This window comes from Carettochelys insculpta, chromosome 4 (assembly GCF_033958435.1).
Source record: "Carettochelys insculpta isolate YL-2023 chromosome 4, ASM3395843v1, whole genome shotgun sequence".
Taxonomy (NCBI): domain Eukaryota; kingdom Metazoa; phylum Chordata; order Testudines; family Carettochelyidae; genus Carettochelys; species Carettochelys insculpta.
This window is the reverse complement of record NC_134140.1, coordinates 18,052,697-18,076,400: the sequence shown is the minus strand read 5'-3', so window position 1 is coordinate 18,076,400 and position 23,704 is coordinate 18,052,697. Positions and strand designations below refer to the sequence as shown.

At 42.1% G+C, this 23,704-nt stretch overlaps 1 protein-coding gene across 2 annotated transcripts in view; it reads left to right on the top strand.

The window, feature by feature from the left end:
• The first annotated feature begins 1,042 nt into the window (after window positions 1-1,042).
• LETM1 (leucine zipper and EF-hand containing transmembrane protein 1) overlaps window positions 1,043-23,704 on the top strand; it is a 60,299-nt gene continuing 37,637 nt past the window's right edge. For both annotated transcript variants that reach the window (XM_074992330.1, XM_074992329.1), the window contains exons 1-3: window positions 1,043-1,182; window positions 11,046-11,106; window positions 15,299-15,752. In XM_074992330.1, coding sequence (XP_074848431.1) covers window positions 1,104-1,182; window positions 11,046-11,106; window positions 15,299-15,752 — 594 coding nt within the window. In that variant the 5' untranslated portion in view covers window positions 1,043-1,103. The remainder of the gene's footprint in view (window positions 1,183-11,045; window positions 11,107-15,298; window positions 15,753-23,704) is intronic.

Genomic DNA, 23,704 nt, shown 5'->3' with positions numbered 1-23,704 from the left:
CCCTCCTTCTCCCTCTGTTGTGTCCAAACTATCCTATTCTCATAACAAAAAAGCAGTCAAGAAGTACTTTAAAGACTAACAAAACGATTTACTAGGTGATGAGCTTTCGTGGGACAGACCCACTCCTTCAGATCATAGACTGTTCTGGTATGGCTATGATTGGAAGAAGTGGGTCTGTCCCACGAAAGCTGATCACCTAATAAATCATTCTGTTAGTCTTTAAAGTGCTGCTTGAGTGATTTTTGTTTTGACAGAATACAGACTAACAGGGCTATCTCTCGATCACTATCTTCATAAGGGTGATTATTAGAGCCCCTAAAAGAGGCTCCACTCAGCACATAGAAAAATTGCTCAAAGAGAGGGGCCACAACAAACAAATCAACCACCTCTGATTAAACACGGGTGGCAGTGGTGGAATGACAATAACAGTGAAAGGAGTGTGCTTACAAGGACAAAATTCCTGCATCCATGAGGTTCTGGGGTTGCTTTCGCATTGCTCTGGAGCTCTGGAAGCATATGCCACTGGGCAATACTGCACGGAACTTGCTCCAGTGAACATTCGATGCTTTCCAGTTTTTCTTCAATAGCAGGAAAAGCCGGGAATGTTGGAACTGCCACCTCACATTCCCTGCCAAGTTCCCTTCCAGATTGAGGGACCTACGGACGTAATTTGCCCCTTTTTGCCAAGGAACACACTTCCTTCTAATACCACAACACTAGTCCGAGGGGATCCCTTGAGGGGGGTTAGATTACAAAAGGGGAGCGCCCCTTCCCCATGACAGTATCACTACCTACGTACTCCAAGGGGGCCCTTACGTTAGCACGCGCCCGCATCCCCTCCCTGGCTACTTGCCCTCGCACTCGCATTGACAAGCGCCACGAAAACTACATCTCCCAACCTGCAGCGCTCTTCATTTCCGAACAGCCGTTACATTCCCAGGTTGCTATGCGACAGCGGGATCTCTAGTCCAATGGGAGCAGCGGGGGGCGGGGGTAGGCAAATATCTGCTTCCGTGTCGCGGCGCGGCGGGCTCAAGGGACATGGTCAGGCCGGAAACTTGTCGCTACCCTTAGCGGCACCTCACCCGGCGGCCAGAGAGAAGATGGCGTCCATGCTGCTGAAGAGCTGCAGCCGGCGGGTCTGCTGCTTCCCTAGGCCGCTGCGCGGGGAGTCCACGTGGGGTAAGGCTTGGGCCTGGGCTAGGCAGGCGCAGCAGCGCTGAGCCCCGTCTCCCCAGGCCCTGGTCTCCCTTCCGATGGGATGAGGGAAGGCTAGGGCGAGAGGAGCGGGCTGCGGCCCTGACCGCCCAGGGGACAGTGACTGGGGCGTTGGGGCCGGGTGCCCCTTCTATGCTTCCAGAGATCCCCGGGTGCCTCAGAGCAACCCTGAGCTCACGTGGGTGAGGCGGCTTGGGGGCCTGCGCTTGGTGAGCTCACCCCTCCTGCCTCCTTCGTGTAACCTCGGAGGGCTCGTGTCGTGGCCCCGAGAGGCGGCCTCCCCCCACGCCTCTCCTGAGTCCCCTGTGTGTCTTGGCTGTGAGGTGGAAGTCACTTGTTGCAGGGGCTTCTCAGTGCTTTGTTTTATATCTCGTTCCGGGGACTGGAACCTCTCTGGAGTTTTTCTTTTGAATAAACTACTTCAGTTCCGGCTGTACCTGGAGAGCAGCTTAATTTGGCCTTTTGATCCAAGGTTGTGTGGGCTTTGATTTTCAGAGTGCTTGTTTTTCAGACGAAGTGGATTCTTTGTCTAAGAAGTTATGTACCCTGAAAGTAAATAAAAACCTTATTTGACTTCTTGCAAGTGGCAAATCAATCTTAAAATTGAGTACAGTGTAATATGACTTGCTAATTTTTGTTCTAAGAATTTGGCAATGGTGCTGCCAAATGAAGAGTGATTTGTTGAGAGTCAGTAATTTGTGATCGGTTAGTTTCTTTCAACTACAAAAAATAAACAGTTTCAATATCAGTGAAAGAGACTAGCCTGGTGTTTATTGAACTGTCAGTATTCTAGCCACACGCCATGCAACAACAGTACAAGGTTTCTTGTAATTCCTTACCAATGACCTTCAACCGTGAGCTGGAGTAATCAGTTACTATAGATGAAGATTAAATGACTTTGCCAATTCAGTTTATCCCTAGTCTGCAGAGACTCGCTTACAGGGCAGGTAGCTTGGTATGGAGCACATTGACGCATGCCTTCATCCACCACTAGGATCAGAGACCTCCTACAGTATGACTGGTGGGACTGAATGAGTTCCCATGCGCTTGGTTGGTGCATGTGGTTCTCTGCCCTTCAGAGCTCCCAGTGCATACTCCAGAAGTTGGGTGTGGCTTTTCACACCCTCTGGTATTTTTCTTGATTGGATCTCCATTTACCCTGGGCCTTTCAGACCTTTTTATCAGACCTTTACCCCACCCACTCTTTTCCTTTCACTCTCTTTTCCCCCCCACCTTTCCCTCCTACAGTCTGAGCCACCTGCTATCATGCAGCTGGTTCCCTTTTGAATCACACCTTCTGAACATCTGCATACATTCATACTCTACGTGAAAGGGAAAGGGAAAAAGAAAAGGAAAGAAGGATATGAAAAGGACCTTGGGATTACAGTGGATGACAGGCTGAATATGAGTCAACAGTGTGCCCTTGTAGCCAAGAGGGGTAATGGCATATTGGGGTGCATTAAGAGAAGCATTTGCAGCAGATCGAGAGAAGTTATTATTCCCCTCTACTTGACTCTAGTGAGGCCTCATCTGGAGTATTGTACTGGAGGGGTAGCCGTGTTAGTCTGGATCTGTAACAGCAATGAAGAGTCCTGTGGCACCTTATAGACTAACAGAAAAGTTTTGAGCATGAGCTTTCGTGAGCACAGACTCACTTCATCAGATGCTGGTCATGGAAATCTGCAGGGCCAGGTATAAATAAGCCAGAGCAAGGCTGGGGATAACAAGGTTAGCTCAATCAGGAGGGGTGAGGCTTACTACCAGCAGTTGATCTGAAGGTGTGAACACCAAGGGAGGAGAAGCTGCTTTTGTATTTAGCCAGCCATTCACAGTCTTTGTTTAATCTTGAGCTGAGGGTGTCAAATTTGCAGATGAATTGTAGCTCAGCAATTTCTCTTTGGAATCTGGTCTGGAAATCTGGAGTATTGTGGCCAGTTCTGGGCTTCCCCCCAGGATAGAAAGGATGTGGATGCATTGGAGAGGGTTCATTGGAGGACAAAGAAAATGATTAAGGGTCTTGAGCAGGTGACCTATGAGCAGAGACTGAGAGATTTGGGTTTTAGTTTGCAGAAGAGAAGACTGAGGGGCAATTTGATATCAGTTGTCCCCTTTCTGAAAGGGGGCTCTAAAGAATGGAGAGAGACTGTTCTCCATGGTGACAGATGATGGAACAAGGAGCAATGGTCTGAAGTTAGAGGGAGAACTGTAGGAAAAACTACTTCACCAGGAGGGTGATGAAGCATTAGAAGGCATTACCAAGAGAGGTGGTGTAATCTCCATCCCTAGGGGTTTTTAAGTCACAGCTTGACATAGTTATGGCTGGGATAATTTAGATGAGGTTGATCCTGCTTTAGGCAGGGGGTGGAGTAGATGACCAGGAGAGTTCCCTTCCAATCACAGGATTCTGTTTCACTTTCTCACCCTCATGTCCTACCTCAATACCAAGTGGTGGGACGATTTAGCACAGGGGTTGAGAATCCTCCTTGGAACGCCAGCCACTTTTCAGTGGCATGCAGCAGGAGTTCAGTACCACCTCTCCCTGCCTGGCTGTCTGCTATGGGGCTCCATCAGCTGAGGTCCCCATTGCTGTGGGGCTGCTGGTGAGGCTCCCCACCCGCAGCTGGCTCCTTGCTGCAGGGCTCCTACAGCCAGGATCCTACGGCTGCAGGGCTGCTGGTGGGGCTCCCTGCCACAGGGCTTCTGGGACTCCCCCCGCCTCAGCTGGGGTTCCCACAGCTGAGGGGCTGCCATCTGGGTTCCCTGTTGGCTCCCCACTGAGGCTGAGATCTCCAGAGTGGGGCTCCCATAGTGTGGCTCCCAGTTATGTGGCTCCCTGGCCTGCTTCCCTACCCTGGGGCTGCCCCAGGGGCTTTCTGCCACCAGCAGGGCCCCAGTGTGCCCAGATGGAGCTCTCTGGTCAAGCAGCATTATTGTGTTGTGTTTGCTGACTCTGCATGGCGGATTCTAAATCTTCAGTGTAAGGAATAAATTTAATCTTTAAACAAAATTACAATGGTCAATGGGCCTACTGCAGATTTTATGGAATACCAATATTTTGTCACATCTAATTGGAATACGTCAAGTAGGAGTTTTGATGTGAAAAATTGCTTTAATATTAGAGTGTGGATGTCGCATACAATCATAGATACAGGCCAGGAAGAGACTATTGTGTTAATCTAGTCCAAATGCCTATATAATACAGCCTGTGAAATTTATCCTAGAGCATATTTTTAGAGAAAAATCCAGTCTTGATTTAAAATAGTTAGTGAGGAGAATCTACCACAATCTTTATTAAATTGTTCTAATGATTATTACTCTCACTGTGAAAATTTACAGCTTATTTTCAGTCTTAAATATGTCCAGCTTCAGCTTCTAGCTACTGAGTTTCACTATAAGACAGGTGTGCTAATCTTTAATCATTTTCATGGTTCTTATCTGAACTCCCTTCAATTTATCAACATTTTTCTTGAGTTTTGGGCACCACACCTTGGTTGATATTTCAGCCGCACTAACTTCAGTGCCAAATACCAAGGTAAAATAACCTCAGTGCTCCGACAAAAGACTTCCCTCTTTATGCATCTAATTATCTTCTTATTGGCTTTCTTGGCGACAGACTTAGAACCCATGTTCAGCGGATTATCCACCAGAGCTCTCAAAACTTTCATAGTCACTGTCCTCTAATGTATTTCTATTCTGCATTCTTTGTTCCTAGATGGATATGTCTGCGTTCAGCTCTATTAAAATACATTTTAGCTGCTTATGCGCTGTCCACTAAATGATCCAGATCACTCTGAATGAATGACCTATCATCTTTATTGCTTAGCCTTCACTTATTTTTTGTTGTTGTCATCTGCAAGCTTTCAATGATGATTTTATGTGCTAGGTCATTGATAAAAATGTTAAATAGCAGGTGCCAGTAACTGGTCCACATAAGATCCTGCTGGAAACATGCCCTCTTGATGATGATTCTGTCTTTACAGTTAGCCATTTTTTTAATCCACTTCACATTTATGTTGTAAATTCTGTGTTCTAGATTTTGAAATAAACTATGATACCAAGTCAAATGCCTTACAGAAGTCTGTAAGTAAATTACATCCACGTTGTTACCTTTATTGACTAAACATGTAAGCTCATTTAAAAAAAAAAAAGTTAGTGAGCCTGTCTTCCATAAACCCATGTTGAATTGCATTAATTAGATTACCCTACTTTTAGTTCTTTATTAATCAAGTCTTTCCCCATTATCTAGTTTGGCATTGATGTCAGGCTGACAGTCCAATAATTACCCAGCTCAGCATGTTTACTCTGTTTAAACACGGCACAGTGTTAACTTTCTTCCAGTCTTGAAATTTCCTCGGGTCTGCAAGATTTATGGAAAATTAACATTAATGTTCTAACAAGTTCCACTTTAGGTCTTTTAAAATTCTTTGGATTGAAAGTTATCTGGAACAGCTGATTTTAAAGAGTCTAACTTCAGTAGTGATGTGGGTGAGGTAGTATCCTCTGTTACGACCAACACAGCCATAACAATGCTGCAAACAATTTAAGTAGCTTTTTGTTTAGCTTATTCCAGAGATACTGATGAAATGAAAAGACTATACTTACTGCCATATGATGCCATATCATCTGTTTCCTCCAACTAATATTTGTTGAACACTTCTGCCTTTTATGCATTACTAGCAGATGTACATGGCATTGCTCAGGTCTTTTCACTGAAGTAATTTTTTGAAAGTGAAAATACACGTACTCCTTTTTCAATTATAGTATTTTTTAAAAAATGAAGAAAATGAAGGTTGTTTCAGGGCTGAGGAGGGGCACGGGGTAGTTTAGGGCATAGAGTTGTTTGGGTCACAAGGTAGGAGCTTGTGAGTACCGAAGTCAGGACAGGAGTCTCATGATGGGGCTTAGGAGTGTGTGTGTGGGGGGGGGGGTGGGGGGGTTATCAGGGACACCCATGGGGGTGAGGGTGGTGCTGTTCAAGTGGCACCATGTCCCAGGGGTCCAGGGCTCCAGTCCCTGACCGGCAACAACTCCTGGGAGGGATCTGGGGTTGCGTACTTGTTGGGTGGAGGGTGGGGCTCTGTGGGCTGGCCCTGGCCTTTAGTTGTTCCCCCTTCCCCCAGCCTGCAGCCTGTCTGTGGGGTGGGGCAGCTGCCAGCCTGTAGCTGCCCCTGCAGGTCTGCAGCTGCTTGAGGGTTTTTGCTTGGGGCTGTGGCCACCCTGTGCCACAGGCTTTGTGGGGAGGGGTGTTCTGCTTCCAGCTGGTCTTTTCCCCAACCATGCCCTGGTCTAGGGGAGGTGATGCTTGGGTCTAACCCCCCAGCTTCCAGTGGTCTCCTCCATCCTGCAGCCCCTTTGGTGGAACGCTCCAGGGCCTGCTGCCCCTCCCTCTAGCAGATTCCCACTCCCTGTGGTCTGTAGGTCTTTAGTCTGTAGTGGGGGCAAGGCTCTGTCTCTGTGCTCCAGTGACCCCCAGTCATCCTGCAGGCTGGGGGGATAGTTGGGGAGGCTCTGGCAGCTGTCTCCAGCCAGCTCGCACACTCACTGAAGGCTGTCTGGTTGGGGAGCCAGGCTCTAAGGAGCTGCCCCACCCCCATCCCGGCTGCCCCTAATGGCCTGTAGGCTATTTGCCCAGGGGGCCAGGCTCAAGGGGGGGTGCCTCCCCTTCATTTGGCCCCCTGTAGGGCCTGTCAGAGGGGTGTGCCAGACTCCAGGGATCTTTCTTCTGTCCCCTGTGGTTTGCAGGTCTGGGGTGGGAGCATACTCTGGGGGCTGCTACCCCTCTAGTAACCTCTTCCCCCATCCCCTTCGCCCATGGTCTGCTGTCTGACTGGGTGCCAGTCTTCGGTGGGCTGACCTTCTTCAGCTTCCCCCTTCAGGCTGTCTGAAGAGGGCAGGCTTCAGGGTGTTGCCACCTGTAGCCTCCAGGTTGTCTGGGAGGGTCAGGGTTTGGTTGGGTGACCCCCACCCGTGCTTCCAGCTGTCTCCCCATTCTGTGGTCTGTCTTGGGGAGGACAGGGTTGGTCTCCAGCCTCCCACCCAAGGCCTGAAGACTGTCTGTGATCTGCGCCCTCTACTGCTTGTATTCTCTGGGTGAAGTTGGGAATGGTCTTATTTGGGGCAAGGGAGCTACTTACCCTGTCTATGTGGCTGGGAAGATGGTGGAGCCCCAGCCCTGCTGGCCTCTCTTAGTGCTGCAACTGCCCCCCCCGTGGCTGCTCAGTATCACATCCCTCCTGTCTGTGCCATGGTGTCTGCGCCCTCCCTTTCTGTGTTCTGGAAAACAGCCCCTTCCCAGCACCTCCAATTTTCCAGGCATAACCAAACCCTGACCTTGGTTTAAGTTAGGAAAAGAGGAAGCTGCATACCAAATTTCTTGGTCATAACTCTTTTGTCTAAGACGTGGGTGTCCAGCCTTCTGGCTTGCCTGGGCCGCATTGAGTGAAGAGGAATTGTCTTGGGCCGCATATAAAATAGTTAAGGTATATAAATCACATAATAATAATGTTAAAAGTTTACGATCTTGTGGGGCCGCATTGCTGTCCAGGGCCTCATGTGGCCCGCAGGCCGTGGGTGGGACACACCTGGTCTAAGAGGAGTTCTTGAAAAAACATAGCATTGACAGACAACACTACAGACAGACAATGCTAAAATATATATTGGTAGCTTTACCATTCTAGTACGTTGTAAGTGGCCAGTACCATTCCCAGTTTTTTTGTTCCAAATGTATTTTAAATTTTTTCTTAATATATTTAATTATATTAGCTGTAGCTTTCTCTTTGGCCATGTCTACACTAGAAGCATCTGTTGACAGGGAAATCTTTTTTGAATAAAATCTAAGCTGCCCCAGGCCGCTTGAAAGGCCCCCGTCAAGGAATGAACTTGCAATCCTGGGCTTACAAGAACATAAGAATGGCCATACTGGGTCAGACCAAAGGTCCATCCAGCCCAGTAGCCCGTCTGCTGATAGTGGCCAGTGCCAGGTGCCCCAGAGGAGAGGGGACTGAAGACAATGATCAAGCGGTTTCTCCTGCCATCCATCTCCAGCTTGTGACAATCAGAGGCTAGGGACACCATTTCTGCCCTTGGCTAATAGCCTTTTATGGCCCTAACCTCCATGAATTTATCTAGCTCTTTCTTAAATTCTGTTACAGTCCTAGCCTTCAGTCTCCTCTGGCAAGGAGGTTCCACAGGTTAACTATGGAACTGCACTGAGTGAAGAAGAACTTTCTTTTGTTAGTTTTAAACCAGATACCCATTAGTTTCATTTGGTGTCCTCTAGTTCTTGTATTATGGGCGCAAGTAAATAACTTCTCCTTATTCACCCTCTCCACACCTATCATAATTTTATATACCTCTGTTGTGTCCACCCTCAGTCTCCTCTTTTCAAAACTGAAAAGTCCCAGTCTTTTTAGCCTCTCCTCATACGGGCCCTGTTCCAAGCCCCTAATCATTCTAGTTGCCCTTTTCTGAACCTTTCCTGTGCCAGGATATATATATATTTTATTTTTAAGGTGAGGAGACCACATCTGTACCAGTATTCAGGATGTGGGCCTACCATAGATTTATATATATGTAAGCTCAATGCTCTACCCTCTGAGTGATCCCCCACAAAAAAGCACCCTGATGGTTAGGAAGCTTTTTCCTAATGTCCAGCCTAAATTGGTTTGGTAATGTGCTTAAATTGAAACTTCATGTCTTGTCCTCAAAGATTAAGAACAGTTTTCTTTCTCCACCTTAAATAGCTTTTTAAGCACTTGAAAACTTTCCCCTCTGTCTTCTCTTCTCTAGATTAGACAAATCCAAATTTTCAGTCTTCCCTCGTAGGTCATATTTCTGTCAGTTCTGTTGCTCTGCTTTCAATTTTCTACCATTTGTTCACATCTTTCTTGTAATGTGGCATCCAGAATTGGTCACAGTACTTGAACTGAGGGCTAATCAGCACCCAGCACAGAGTAGAGTGCAAGAATTACTTCTCATGTCTTGTTTAAAACACTCTTGCTAGTGTTTTAATGATTTGCTAGAATGATCCTTGCTGTTTCTGCAAAAATATTACACTGTAGACTCACTCATTTAGCTTGTAATGCCCTTTGACACTCAGATCCATTTCTACACTTCTCCTTCCTAGGTGGTCATTTCCTATTTCTCTAGTTTGTCCAACTTACTTTGAATTTTAATCTGATCTTTCAAATCAATCATCTTCGCTTGGTATCATCTACAAACTTTGTAAATGTGCCTTGTATGCCATTATCTGAATCATTGATGAAGATATTGGACTCAGTACTGATGCTTGCAGGACCCCACTTGTTATGCTTTTCCAGCGTGATTCTGAACAACTGATATCCACTTTCTGAGGATTTTTTTTTTTCAACCAGTTATGAGCCCATCTTATAAGAGGTCCATTTAGGTTGTATTTTATTTTTCATGTGTTTTTTTAAACCAGCAAGGAGTTATGACACTTTAGTGGGGGTTGATCCTGCTTGCAGCAGGGGGCTGGACTATATGACCTCCTGAGGTCCCTTTCAGCCTTCTGATTCTGTGACTTTAGTTACCCAATAAACTGTTAAATGATTCTGAATTACCAGTTTTTTGATTAAATTCTTCCTTCCAGCTGATTTGGCTTGTTTCATGTGCTCATTCAATTGGAACATGTTTGTTAACCCTTTGTTCGAAGACAGAAATCAGTTTACAACAGTTTTGTGTTCTGTTAGATCCAATTTAATCTCAGTTGATCTTGTTCATTCAGCTGGTAAGTAGTCGAAATGCTTCTTAGAATCTTAAGTATTCTTCCAGGAAAGCTCAAGCCCTTAAGTATCACAGGCTTATGCCTCCAGAATTACTTTTCATGGTAGACTTTTTTGCTTGAATTTTCAAAGTAACAACACAGTATAAGTTTATCTGTATTTGAAGCCTTTTTAGCATGTGTAAATTTTAAAAAGAATCTTTCATTCTTATTACTGGATTTACAGTAAGGGAAAATGTTTGTCTGCAGCTCTTTTCCAAATTGGTATTTTTTTGCTTCTTAAAAAGTTCTCCTGGTTAAGATTCCTTAAAGAGGCAGTACCAGGTACTTCAAAGCTGCGTCTACAATACAGTGATCTTTTGAAAGCGCACAGCCACACACAAAAAAGGAGATCAAAAGAGCAGTCTGCTCTTTTGAAAGAGAGTGTCCATACAGTCCCCACTCTTTTGAAAGAAAGGGGCAGGGATCAAAAAATCTGGCACTATGAGGAGTGCTCTTTTGCACGAAGGGCCCTGAGAGTGTCTACACACACCTTTCATGAAAGAATCTTCCAGGAAAAAATGCATTCTTCCTCATTTCGCAGAAGAAGAGGGCCTCTGGAAGAAGCGGCATGATCCTTTTTGAAAGGACCTCCAAACAGCATTTTGTGTGTGGATGCTCCTCTTGCTCTTTTGGAAGAGGGCCTGATTTTCTGAAAGGATGTTCTAGTGTAGATGTGGCCCAAGATGCAAATATCCCAATTGTATTTATATGGATGGTTTTTAATACCCTGGCAACAAACTGTGTGAACCTTCCCTTTTTCCTTTCTGTTAGCATAGGGCTGCAGTTTTTGTGCATTGTATCTTCCTAGAGGGCTAAAGTTGCACATCAGAAGGGACTCTTCTAACTCAGGCAAACTTTTGAAAGTTGAAATGAAGAGAAATTAACCTTTTTTGTGAAACCTTTAAACTGTCTACATTTTTCACCTAATGTATTGTACCTGACAAGGTCCATTTCCAAAGTAACAATTGGCCTTTAAAAATAATTAACTGTTATCGGTGAGTCACCTTTTGTAAACTTCAATCTGTTTACAATTTTTCTCCCCCAGGTAACGTGGGCGAGCGTACTTGTCTCAGCTGTGTGTCTCTGAGGTTGATAAAACATAATAAGTAAGTAAGCATAAACATGACTCAGTTATTTTCCCTACTTTTTTTTAAAGTATGGCAAGCTATCCTAAAAGCATTAGTATACCATAATTGAACAAAGTTATCTGGGCAAAACATACACCAGCCATAGCACAGAGCCACAGAGTTAGGCCTGAATATAGCACCGTAATCATATGGCTGTTATGTTTGCTTTTGGGAGTAGGAATATGTGAAATCTTTTTTTTCTTTTTCTCTCCAGCGTGTCATCCTCGTTTTGTGCCAATGCAGTAGACACTTTTTGTGAAAGCAATAAAAATTAAATTAATTGCTCATGAACTGTTGGCAAGTGACACCACTGGAATTGCAAACTCTCTCCATCATAACAGTACTGTTCCAAGACGTTGGTCTCTATCGGTTTTGATTAGTAACTGATAGTTACGGGCAAGCACAGTTCACTTGAACCATACATCCAGTAGGCCAAGGCTGTGTGTACCCTGTAATATGGTTCTGACTGAATCTTTCAAGTCTTTACTGCACTCAACCTTGGTATCCTGTGATATTCCTGGGCAAATTCTGCATACCTGTGGTGCAGCAGAAGAATGCTCTCCCACCCCCCAATACCTTAGCTTCCTTGTAGAAGAGGGTTTCTGTGGGCAAGCCAAAAGAAGCTGCCCCAGCCAGTGCTCACTCAGCCCTTTCTGAAGCTCAGATGTCTTGTTCAGGCAGTCTGAGAGTGAGGTAAGTCATCGGGAAGGTCTTGGGGGTTGCCCTGGCTGCCTGGGGACATGAGTACCAGTTGGAGAGGAGGACAGAGACAAGGGTTTATTCTCCCTTCTTTACAGGGTGGGTCAGGTCAAGCCCCAGAAACTTTTCCTGGGTTTTCCAGGTGTGTTTGGGGGTTAGGCAGGCAGGGCAGCTCTCTGTACAGTGACACTTTCCCCTACCTGCACACCTGTAATGCCTCCATATCAGGAGCACCCGCACACACCCAACCACATGGAGCCTCACTCTCTGCATCAGGAGCAACTCATATCTGGACCACCACTCCACTGAGCCCTACTCAGCTACACTCATTCCATGAAGTCACACTTTTTCCCCCTTCCCCATCACTGAGTTGTAATCACCTTCATATCACAGCATCTGTTTCCCCTGCACCCAGAACTCTATGCCCCTCTGCACGGATTTCCCCATCAGGTTATCCACATCTAGATTGTGCCACACCAAACCCTGGTACTCTCAGAGAAGTTTCTGCACTGAAAAAATTAAAACTTGAAATTCTAGAAATTTCTGCGTATTTGAATTGTCAAAATAACAAACGCAACAACAATGTAACTATCCCATTTTCAATTATTTTTGGTAATCTATTTCCAAATACTTGCCAGTAAATACTTGAAAATCATGATTATATTGTGTTGTTATATTGCTCTTTCAAACTATTATTTTGCTGAGTTTTAAAATACCATATGCAGAATATTTAAAATTTTCTCAAGGAATTCACTCAAGAGTACTATGTGCTTCCCAAGCCTCAGTCTGGGAAGAATCCAGTCACTGTTCATAACTCTGGACTTCTAAGGCACATTGCTTGGTAAGACTTCCTGTCTTGCACTGTTTTGTGGGACCCCACAGGCTAACTGCCCTATATCCAAAACCCAAAGCTCTGTTTTCTTGAGCATCCGCAATCACTTTTGCTATGGCTACTACATAGATGTAACTTGAAATAATTTATGCAATTACTTCCAAATGGCACCAAAGTTCGAAATAAGTGGCTATTTTGAAGTTTCCCCATCCTTCTCATGATGAGGGGCATCAGAAATGGAATACCATACTCAGAATAATGCTGCTGTTTTGAACAGTGTTTAGCTGCAGGGTTGCTATTTTGGGATATAACCACAGTCTAGATGTAGCCTTAGAGAAGTTTCCTAGAGTTCCACTTCAGTAATTTATACTTTAACCCCTCCAGGGACATCATGGCACGTAATGCAAGGAACATGGGCTTTGCACAAGAGTGTTTTAGACACAGTACATTTCACTCTAAAATATGCAGGTGTTATGTGTCTTTAAGAAAATAACAAAAGCCAATATGCTGTGTCCTCTAAGTCTATACCCACCCCTTCCTTAATGTATGAGTCCTAAGCGTCTCAAAATGTTGGAGGTGGGAGCCCTATCCTGTGAGCCTTTAAAAAGGTGAGATTTGTGGTAATTTGGATAAAAATATCATTAGGAAAACCAAATAAGTTTGAAGAATAGCTAGCCAAAGACTCAAAAGTAGTAGAAAAAATGTTAAGTGCATGAGAAGCAGGAGGCCTGCTAAACAACCAGTGCAGCCACTGGATAATTGAGATGCTGAAGGAGCATGTGAGGATGTTAAGGCCATTGTGGAAAAACTAAATAAATTCTTTGCATCGTAATTCTTGGCTGAGTATACATGAGGGAGATTCCCAAAGCTGAGGTTTTCTTTTTGGGTGACCAATCTAAGGAACTGTTTCAGGTCAAGGTTTCATTAGAGGAGGTTTTGAACAAATTGATAAATTAAACAATAATAAGTAACTAGGACTAGACAGTATTCACCCAAGAGTTCTGAAGGAACGCAAATGTGAAATTGCAAACTACTAACTGTTGTTTGTAACTCATTTAAATCAGCATCTGTATTAAATGACTGGAATATAGCTCATGTGATGCTAGTTTTTAAAAAAGGGGTCCACAGGTGATCCTGGCAATTGTAGGCCAATAAGCCTGACTTCACTACTGAGCAAACTGGTTGCAACTATATTAAAGAACAGAATTACATCAACAAAATTTGCAAGGGAAGAGTCAATATGGCTTTTGTAAAAGGAAGTCATGCCTCCCCAGTCTACTAGTATTCTTTGAGGGGCTCAACAAGCATGTGGACAAGGGAGAATCCGGTGGATATAATATACTTAGATTTACAGAAAGCCTTTGACAAGGTCCCTTGTGAAAGACTCTCAAAGTAAGCTGTCATGGGATGACATGCAAGGAAGCTCCTCTGATGGATTGGTAACTGAATAGGAATAAACAGGCAGCTTTCAGAACAGAGAGAGAGGAAATATAGTGGTGTTCTCCATAGGTCTGTGTACCGAGACCAGTCTTAGTCAAAATATTCATAAATGATCTGGAAAAAGTGGTGAACAGTGAGATGGTAAAATTTGCAGCTGGTACAAAACTAGTTATGATGGTTAAGTCCAGAGCAGACTGAAGAGCAGCAAAGGGGTCTAACAAAACTGTGTGACTGGGCAACAAAATGACAGATGAAGTTCAGCATTGATAAATGTAAACAAATGCACATTGGAAAACATAATTCTGATCATGAATATAAAATGAGGGTCTCTAACTTAGCAGTTTCCACTCCAGAAATAGCTTTTGGAGGTGGATGCTTCACGGCAGTCAATCTAACAGTGTTGGCAGTTATTAAGAATGGGACATATAGTAAGATAAAAATAACATATTGCGTCTATCTAAACCCATGGTGTGACTCAGCTTGAATACTGACTGCAGATGTGGTTGCCCCAGTTAAAAAAAAAAAATATTGAAAGTGCCATTTAATTCTGTATTAACTTATCACTTTCTACTTCAGTGTTCAAGATGGTGAAAAGAAAAAAGGCTAAAGTACAAACCTGATTGTGTTTAGTGGTTGGTTCTGATTTTGTACATGTAATAAGTACTTGGGACAATGCCTTTGTTTATTTTCAGAGTAAGTTTAGTTCCTCTTTCAGAAAGAGATCAAAAAGGGGTTAATGAAATACGATTCTGTTCTATGCAGAACATTGTTGGAGTTGAGTTTGCAGTTTAAGCTGAACAAATGCTTGCTGGAGAAGGAAGGGTAAAGGTATATAGATTATAAAGGGGTAAATGTCTTTAAAATAAGTTTATCTGATGCTGATTTCCATTCTTCCCTTAATCTTAGTAATTTGTACTTTGTTTTTGTCATTGACATAGGTTACTTGTCAGCAATTTCTAGTTGTGCACCTACAGTTAGCTTTTTTTAAATTGCAAGTACTTCTGGTCACTATTTCTTTTGAAGTGTTGAAACAACTCTTTTCTTCCCTTGAAAGTAGTTTACAGAAAGACTCATGATATTTTGTATGTATATAATCACTATTTTTCAAGTGACATAGTTTTTCACTTTCATAATTGCTATTTTAAACATGTAGTAGAGCTTTCTCATTTTCTCTCTTAAATGCCTTTTTCTTTCTTAAAGGAGTGTACACTTCAAATATTGCACTAGTGTCCATCCTGTTTACATTTATTATCAAAAAGACCAGTTCGGTTGTTGGACTAAATGTCCCGGACAAATGAACCTTGCAGTTGTGAGCTCTCATGCCTCATGGACTCCACTTTCGAATTTGGGCATTTTGGGGCCCCAGTACCTTCCAGTTCGATGGTGGCATTCTTCACATCCCTGTAATGATGACACCATGGTGGAAAAGTCACTTAAGTCTTTGAAGGATAAAAGCAAGAAGTTGGAAGAAGGAGGCCCTGTATATAGTCCAACAGTAGAGGTCGTTAAAAAATCTCTTGGACAGAGGATTGTGGATGAGGTGAAGCACTATTATCATGGCTTTCGATTGTTATGGATTGACACAAAAATTGCTGCAAGAATGCTCTGGCGAATACTTCATGGCAATGTTTTGTCTCGCCGGGAAAGGAGACAGGTAATGAATACGTGTAATCTGCTCTATTTACTATTGAGTAATTAGGCTCCTTGACAGGGTTAAATTAAGGGGATTGTTTGCTTTTGTCTTTTGAGTTTAGAATCAATAAGGTTACCTCTAGCATCCCTAATTAAGGGAACTTTACAAAGTGTCTGAAACAGTTGGGGAAAAAAACCCCTGAGATTTAGTCATATCACAAACAGAATGTGTGATCATGTGTGTTTATTTTAGTGAGTCTCCAAAATTTAGATTTTTGTCATAGTTGTGTCTCCTGAAAAACTTGTAAGCAGACACTTTCAATGTTGTGACTAGTAAGCAGACAAAATAATTGTATCTATACTTCTGTTGTTTCATTAAATGGGCAGTTACCCACATTTACTTCATTGTTTCAATAACAAAATTAAATTTTCCTTTTTTCCCCTACATTAGAATCAGCATGTCTGTTTTATCAGTTTGTCACAACATAATTTAATGTTCTATTTGTGCTCCCTTTTTGAAAAAATTAATTTATTGAAGTTTATCGTATCTCTCCTACAAAGGAACAAAGAAAATGTACTGTATCATACATAGAAAATATGCATAAAGAAGCAATAGCTGGGCTATTAAGTAGTTTTCTTCCTTATGAATATTTCTAGTGCACATATGCAATATATAGTAAATATATAGGTCATTTTTTTACTAGTCAGCTGTCAAAATATTTTTTCTTAATTATTTTTGTACATTTAAAAAATAAAAGGTAGCACTGGGGACAAATTGCTTACCAGAAATCATCTTTGAAAATCAAGCTGTTTGTACTATTATAATACTCTCTAAGGCTATGTCGACACTAGAAGCATCTGTCTACAGATGTTACTGTTGGAAGAGATCTTCTGTCAGCAGATCTTGTCTATGCATAAAATTGGATTGATATTTTGATCCCATCTGTCGACCGAAAGTCCCCCAGGAGTGTCTACACAGCTTTTTTTGTCAACCATTTCTGTCCACAAAATGCATTTTGTGTGTAGATGCTCCGCATGTGGTGTCTACAAAACTCTCTAGTGTAGATGCGCTTTTAATGTAAAATGGATAGATGTATTTTTCATTTGTGCGCAAACAAAATAGAGCACATACACTTCAGCAATGATCTAGATAATGGCATAGAGAGTACACCGACAAAGTTCTAAGGTGATAGCAAGCTGGGACAGAGGCATAGCATGTGCTGTGAAGGTTAGGATTATAATTCAGAATGATCTGGACAAACTGGAGAAATGGTGTGAAGTAAATAGGATGAAATTCAACAAGTGCAAATGCAATCTACTGCACTTAGGAAGGAATCAGTTGCACAAGCATGAAATAAGTGACAGTCTAGGAAGAGGTACTGCACAAAGAGTTCTAGGGTTCGTAGTGGAGCACAAATAAAACATGAATCAACAGCGTGATACTTCTGGGCAAAGAAAAAACAAACATTAAAAACTCAGCAAACATCATTGCAGTAAGTTCTGACAGGAGTGTTATAAGCGAGATGTGAGGCATAATTCTTCCACTCTACTCTGTGCTGGTTAGGCCTCAACTGAAAGTAGTGTGTCCACTTCTGTGTGCCACATTGTAGGAAAGATGAGGACAAATTGGAGAAGGCCCAGAGGAGAGCAACAAAAATTGTTGAAGGTCTAGAAAACATGGCATATGAGGGAAGATTGAAAGAACTGTGTTTTAGTTTGGAAAAGTCCCTAAAACATTGTTACAAGAAAGAGGGAGAAAAATTGCTCTTATTAAATCCTGAGGACAGGACAAGAAGCAATGGGCTTAAATTGCAACAAGGTAGGTTTAGGTTGGACATTAGGAGAAACTTCCCAACTCTTGGGGGTTTAAGAACTTGAATAAATTTACTAGGTAGCTTGTAGACTCCCCAGAATTAGAGATTTTTAGGAGCAGGTTAGGCAAACACCTATAAAGGATTGTCTAGATGAAGGGTAGGGAATGTTTTTGGGTGTGAGAAGCCACTGACCCACAGAGTAGTCAGTTGGGGGCCACACACATCTGAGAAGGAAAGAAAAAAAATCCCTCCCTGACATGGCCCCCAACTGATGAGCAGAATAAAGACACCTCACTTTCCGCAACTCAGGGCACCAGAGTTCCCCTCATACTTCAGCCTTGTGTTGGGGAGTGGAGGGGTCAGTGCGCAGAGGCTCTGGATTTCCTTATAGGGCTGGGTTAACTCTTCTGGGTGCCCTGAAATAGTTGATTTTGTGGGGCCCTCTTAAACTCTAGGGTGGGAACAAAAATAAATTCAGTGTGTAGGAGCAGGCTGCCGGGTTGATCTTCCGCGGTAGGGTAGATAAGCCCCTGGTTTTAAAAGGGTGAGTTTTAGTTTAAAAGTTTTTGTCTGCTGTTGGCACAAAACCCAACTAATATTACAACCATTGACCCATTGAAAAAGACTAGAAGAAAAATCAGTTAATGTAATTAGAACAAGACTGTCTATAGTGCTTTTTGTTCATAGATCTCAAAATACTTTACAAAGGAATTCAGTATATTTATCTTCATTTTACAGAAAGGGAAACAGATGGAAAGAGGTGGCTTGCCCAACCTCCCCCAGCTGCTGGGTGAGAAATAAAGATGGAACCTGAGTCTCCTGTTCACTAGGCCATCATGTCAATGCTCTATCTCCATTGTGTTATCAAGGAGTGCAGTATTCTATCAAAATCAAAAAGCAGCACTTTAAAGACTAACAAAGGAATTTATTAGGCAATGAGTTTTTGTGGGACAGACCCACTGCTTCAGATCTTACAATGGGACAGCAATTACCTGACCCATTATGAGGACTCTTTCACATACTTTGTTTGACTTAACACTTACCTTCCCCCCCACATCTGATTTGTCAACCTCAATAACAATTTTTGGACCTCCTGTGCTTTATATATTGAGTCTACTCTGGTAAGGCTATAGATCTGAAGAAGGGAGTCTGTCCCATGAAAGCTCATCACCTAATAAATTATTTTGTTAGTCTTTAAAGTGCTATGTAACTGCTTTTTTTTATTTTACCTGTATGAGTCTTTCCTACAGTGATGAATAAAAAGCATTTTTTAAAATAGGAAAGTGTAAATCACAAAGGTTGTAGGCAGAAGGGGGCTGCAGCTCAGAGTACCTCTAATATCCACTAGTTTAACTCATTTTTTTGAAATCAACTAAGTTGAAAAGATGAGGCCTTTGAAGTTTTATCATTTAAACTGTAACCTGCTTTTCATGTTTTATTACGCTGGTGAATTGCAGACATACTTTTTCTTAGTGATTTAAAAGCACAACTTCGAAGGCAGTAAGTGCTTCTCAAGGATGGGCTTTAAAATGCCTGTGATCCAATTCCACAGCATTTTTATGGACCTTGTGCCAGGTTGTAAATTTCATCCAGTAATGAATTGTACAACTTGCTTTTAAGTAGAACTTTACTTTTAAACTTCAACTGTCATTTTCAGTTAGTATTTAAGAAATATTTAAATGATGGGATGCATTTCAAGAGGCAGGAATTACTGACTTGTGATGCTCAATCTTAAAAGGAAAATAAATCATACACTTTAATTGAAAGAGCACTTCGAAAACTTCCAAGCTATCATTTTAATCTGAACACTTTTTACTTTCATATCTATCAGATGGACTTCAGTTTATCTTCATGCTTCTGAAACTTTAGGGAGGAGTTGTTTTTTCTTTTCTTCCAAGAAAACAGCAAGATACTGGAGGGCTTGATGGAGATAAGAATAAAAATCCTGATAGCTGGAGTTGGGAATGAGGAGAAGATACTACAAAGAACAACATTTGGAGAACAAAAGTATTAAAAATATATAAATTGCTGAATTTGGCACCATAGTAATATGAATAACGGAAATACACCTTGTACGTAGTTTCTCTTGGTGAAATAAGAAAATGGGAGCCTAATGGAAATAATGGTGTTTGCACACATGCAAGGGGAAAGGAAAAGATAGAGCAGCTTGCAATTGTTTGCCACCTGTTTTAAGCAAAAAAGGAAGCACTCCCCAGCTTGTTTATAGTATGTGTCTTCTTCCAGGTTGTGTGATTTTTTTTTTTTTTGGTTTATAAATATTTCAAATTATTAAATTAAAACAAGGGTTCTCAAACTTCATTGCACTGTAACCTCTTTCTGACAACCATTACTACATTATGTGGGAGTGGGGATGTGTGAAGCCAGAGCCATAGCCCAAGCTTGATCTCCCCAGGTGTGGATGGAGCTCAGGCTTCAGCCTGAGCCCTGGGTTCCAGCAGGTCTAAGGCTAGCCCTGGTGATCCCATTAGACTGGAGTTGTGAGGCTACCAACACACAATTTGAGAGCTTCTGTATTGTAATGGAAATACTAAAACCATAGCTAGAGTTCTGGCCTGTTGAAACCTCAGAGCTGACCCTAAGACATCTATTTTAAGTTTGTCACGCCATAATGGTCCAGGAGGCTGTCAGGCAAAAGCAACCAAGTCATTATGTACACTTCCTTTTGATTTTCCCCCCATCCCCATGGGGCTAACTTTTTTAATTAAAAATAGAAACTTAATTTAGTTATTTGGCTGCCAGAGAGAGAGACGATGGGGAGTGCTTTCTCTTTCTTGATAAGAGGTGGCAAACAATTGCAATCTATTCCCTCTGGCTGTCTTTTCCATCTTTTCTTTCCCCCTGGCATGTGTGTGCACACTATTACTTTCTATGGGCGCTCATTTTCTTATTTCACTGACAGAAGCAGACATAAAACACTTCCAGAAAAATTGTCACGCAGGTTCTGTATTTATTGCTATACAAAGAACAAACATTAAATTATGATACTAATTTTGGTTTACATGATACATATATTTTAACTAAGACTGTAGTGCAGAGATGTAGTGCATTATTAGAAACTTCATAACATTAACATATTACCTAGTACAGAAAATAGAATACGTCTAGGAGTATGTCGTCTTAACTTGATACTGGTTCTCACATTGGTGGCATATAGCTTAATGTTGTACAAAAATAATGAATAGTCAGAATGTAGTACGGTAAGCTCTCATATGCAGAGGTTGCTGGATGTTCAAATATAGCAGTGCATAACACTTAAGAAAAACAAGATATTAAGAAACAAAAATATGCAGAGTACCTCTTTTTAAACCAACAGTAGTATTGTACACTCTAAACTTATATGGTATTTGCTGTATTTATTTGTATTTACTTTCACAGTGCTGTACTTTTGGAAAGTGTAACAACATTTAATTAGGGTTAAAAGGCTGGTTATTTGAGAGTTCTGGATGACATCATGCAGGTATGAAAGTTTACTGTACTTCTGAAGATGAACTTGGAATCACCTGCATCAAACAGCAGTACATTTTAGTGGTTGAATTTTAGTCAAATGAAAAAGAAACGTGTTCAGTAAGAATTTTTTCTGTCTTTGTTTTAAAATTCTATGCATAAAGATTGTTGGGGAAGGAAGTAGGGCTTTAATTACTTAAACGTGCACAGGTTGAGAAGCTGTGAAAACAAAACTGAGAATTGGTAAAATTAGGAAGTGAGTGAGTAATGCAGAATCATTCTTTAGCATCCTAGCAGTAATCTGTTTAAAGATGCTGATTAACTTTCACTTATTTTCACTTTATCCTCTTGCCTTGACAGAATCAGTGAGTAGAACACTTCTTATAGCAGTTCAATTGACAGAAAGTAGTTGAGAGTTTTCTGAGTGGTGATTGGATGAAACAGAAATAAAGAATCTTGGTGTGTGTGGAGGTGAGACAGAAGATGATGAGTTTATTCTTAAAGCAAGAATAAAGCACAGCTAGTGAGATTTAGGGCTTGTCTACGCTACCACCCTCCTTCGAAGGAAGGATGGTCACTAGGGTGTTGGGAGTTTACTAATGAAGTGCTTTGCTGCATATGCAGCACTTCATTAAGCAAAGTGCCGGTGCAACTTCTGTACTCCTCAAAATGAAATTAGGAAATCTGTCCTAATCTGTCTTCCACCTCCCCTGCTCTGCACTCCTGAGTTAGTCACTTACCATCCATGCTTCAGACTGAAGCATCTGTGCTGTGCATCTCCTCTCGCTGCCCCTCCATCCCTCCACCCCATCTTTGCAGAGCAAGACTCGAACACCCTAACTTCAGCAGTACCCTCTCCCTTCCTTCCCCCCTCTACATAGCTAGTCGGAGAATCCTAGAAGCGGCTCATCTGTAGATGGAACAAGGTGTGGGAGGGGCAGCTGCAGACATGCTGCTGGCTGTAAGTATGCATACTCTGCCAATCAGGTTGGTGGGATGGAAAGAAATGCTTGGTAGTCTGGCACCTAGCGTTCATTTAGCTCCCTCCTGATCTAAATTGTGCTTTTTTAACATATAAGGTGTTGTTTCACTCTGAGGCTTTTTGTACTGGTGTAAGCTACTTTTTTTACACTGCCATAGTGTGATTCAAATTAGCTGGCTACTCTGATGTGCAAAACTTCAGTGTAGAAAATACCTGATTTACCAAAAAACTCCCCGCTTATTGCAGATTTAAAGATAGCTTTGTTTTTTCATTATATGGCACTAAAGATATGTCAGCTAAAAATATGCGTTGTGGCACATTAGATGATTACTTCCTTTCATCAAAGTGTTGAACACTGATTTTCAATTGCCATATGTTCACATACTTTCTTCAAAACTTATTCACTCCTTTGAATGTAGCTTTTCTTATTTATTTAAAACATTTAAAATATCTTAAAATCTAGTGTGGGTCTGACTAGTACAATTGCAGGTTGATGAAACAGGCTTCAAAATGTTGCTTCCAGATCACAAAAAAGTATACCAAACTTACTGCTGGATTTTTTTAAGTGAGCATTTTATTTAATAGTTATTTCAGTTAAACTTTAAATCTCTTGATAATCTCTAGTGAAATCTTATCTTCACACCAACCGACAAATGATTTATATTTCTGCCTGCCCATTCCTTCCTTTCTGGAAGCAATTAACAAACATATATCCACATATCTTGACCACAGGAGCAGCAGTGGTAACGTGGCTTGGGCAATTAAACTATTGCTTCTGTAAAAACCAAAAGTCACTGTCAAAATCTTGCTCTTGTAGAGGCTAGTGAACTTAATCATGTGTGGATATCAGTTGGACCAAACTGGCACAAGTTCTGCTGTGCAGGAGGAGGAGAGAAGCTCCACAATAAGGAGGTGCTGGATGCCATGAAACTTAGCTTTGGGATGCTGTTCTTTGCATGGGCTGTAGATTTAGGGTATAGAGTCACTGAGTTTTCAGATGACCTGTATTAATTAGTGGTGTGAATTTGCTGACCACAAACCTGGTTGGGTTGTGGGACGGGGGGCGCGTAAGTGGTGGCAACTATAGCAGCCTGTAGATTGTAGGAGGCTGTTTGGGGTTCTCATATTCTTATGCCACATACTTCAAAACACAATCCTTCACTGTTTTACTTGGGTTCAGTATGGGAGATTTGGATGTCATCTTAAATAAGCATTGATGCATATATTTGTGTGCATACATAGAGGCCGTGTCTACAATGGCACAAAACTTCGAAATGGCCATGCAAATTGCCAAATCAAAGATTACTAATGAGGTGCTGAAATGCACATTCAGTGCCTTATTAGCATGCCACCGGCCGCAGCTCTTCGAAAGTGCCACTTTTCGCTTCTGGGTGGCTCATCCATATGGGGGTCCTTTTCAAAAGGACCTTGCCAACTTTGAAATCCCCTTATTTCTATCATGCTAATGAGGCACTGAATATGCATTTCAGCATCTCATTAGTAGTCTTTGATTTGGCCTTGTGCATGGCCGCTTCGAAGTTTTGTGCCAGTGTAGATGTGGCCAGAGATTTTGATGACTTATAGCATCCATTTTTGAGTTTAGCATTCTTTTTAAGAGAATGAAGGAATTAACTGTACTGTATTTGAATGTTCATTTCTCTCCAACATTTTCCTGTCCTTACTTCTCACTTCTAGAGTTCTATGGAGGTGTTC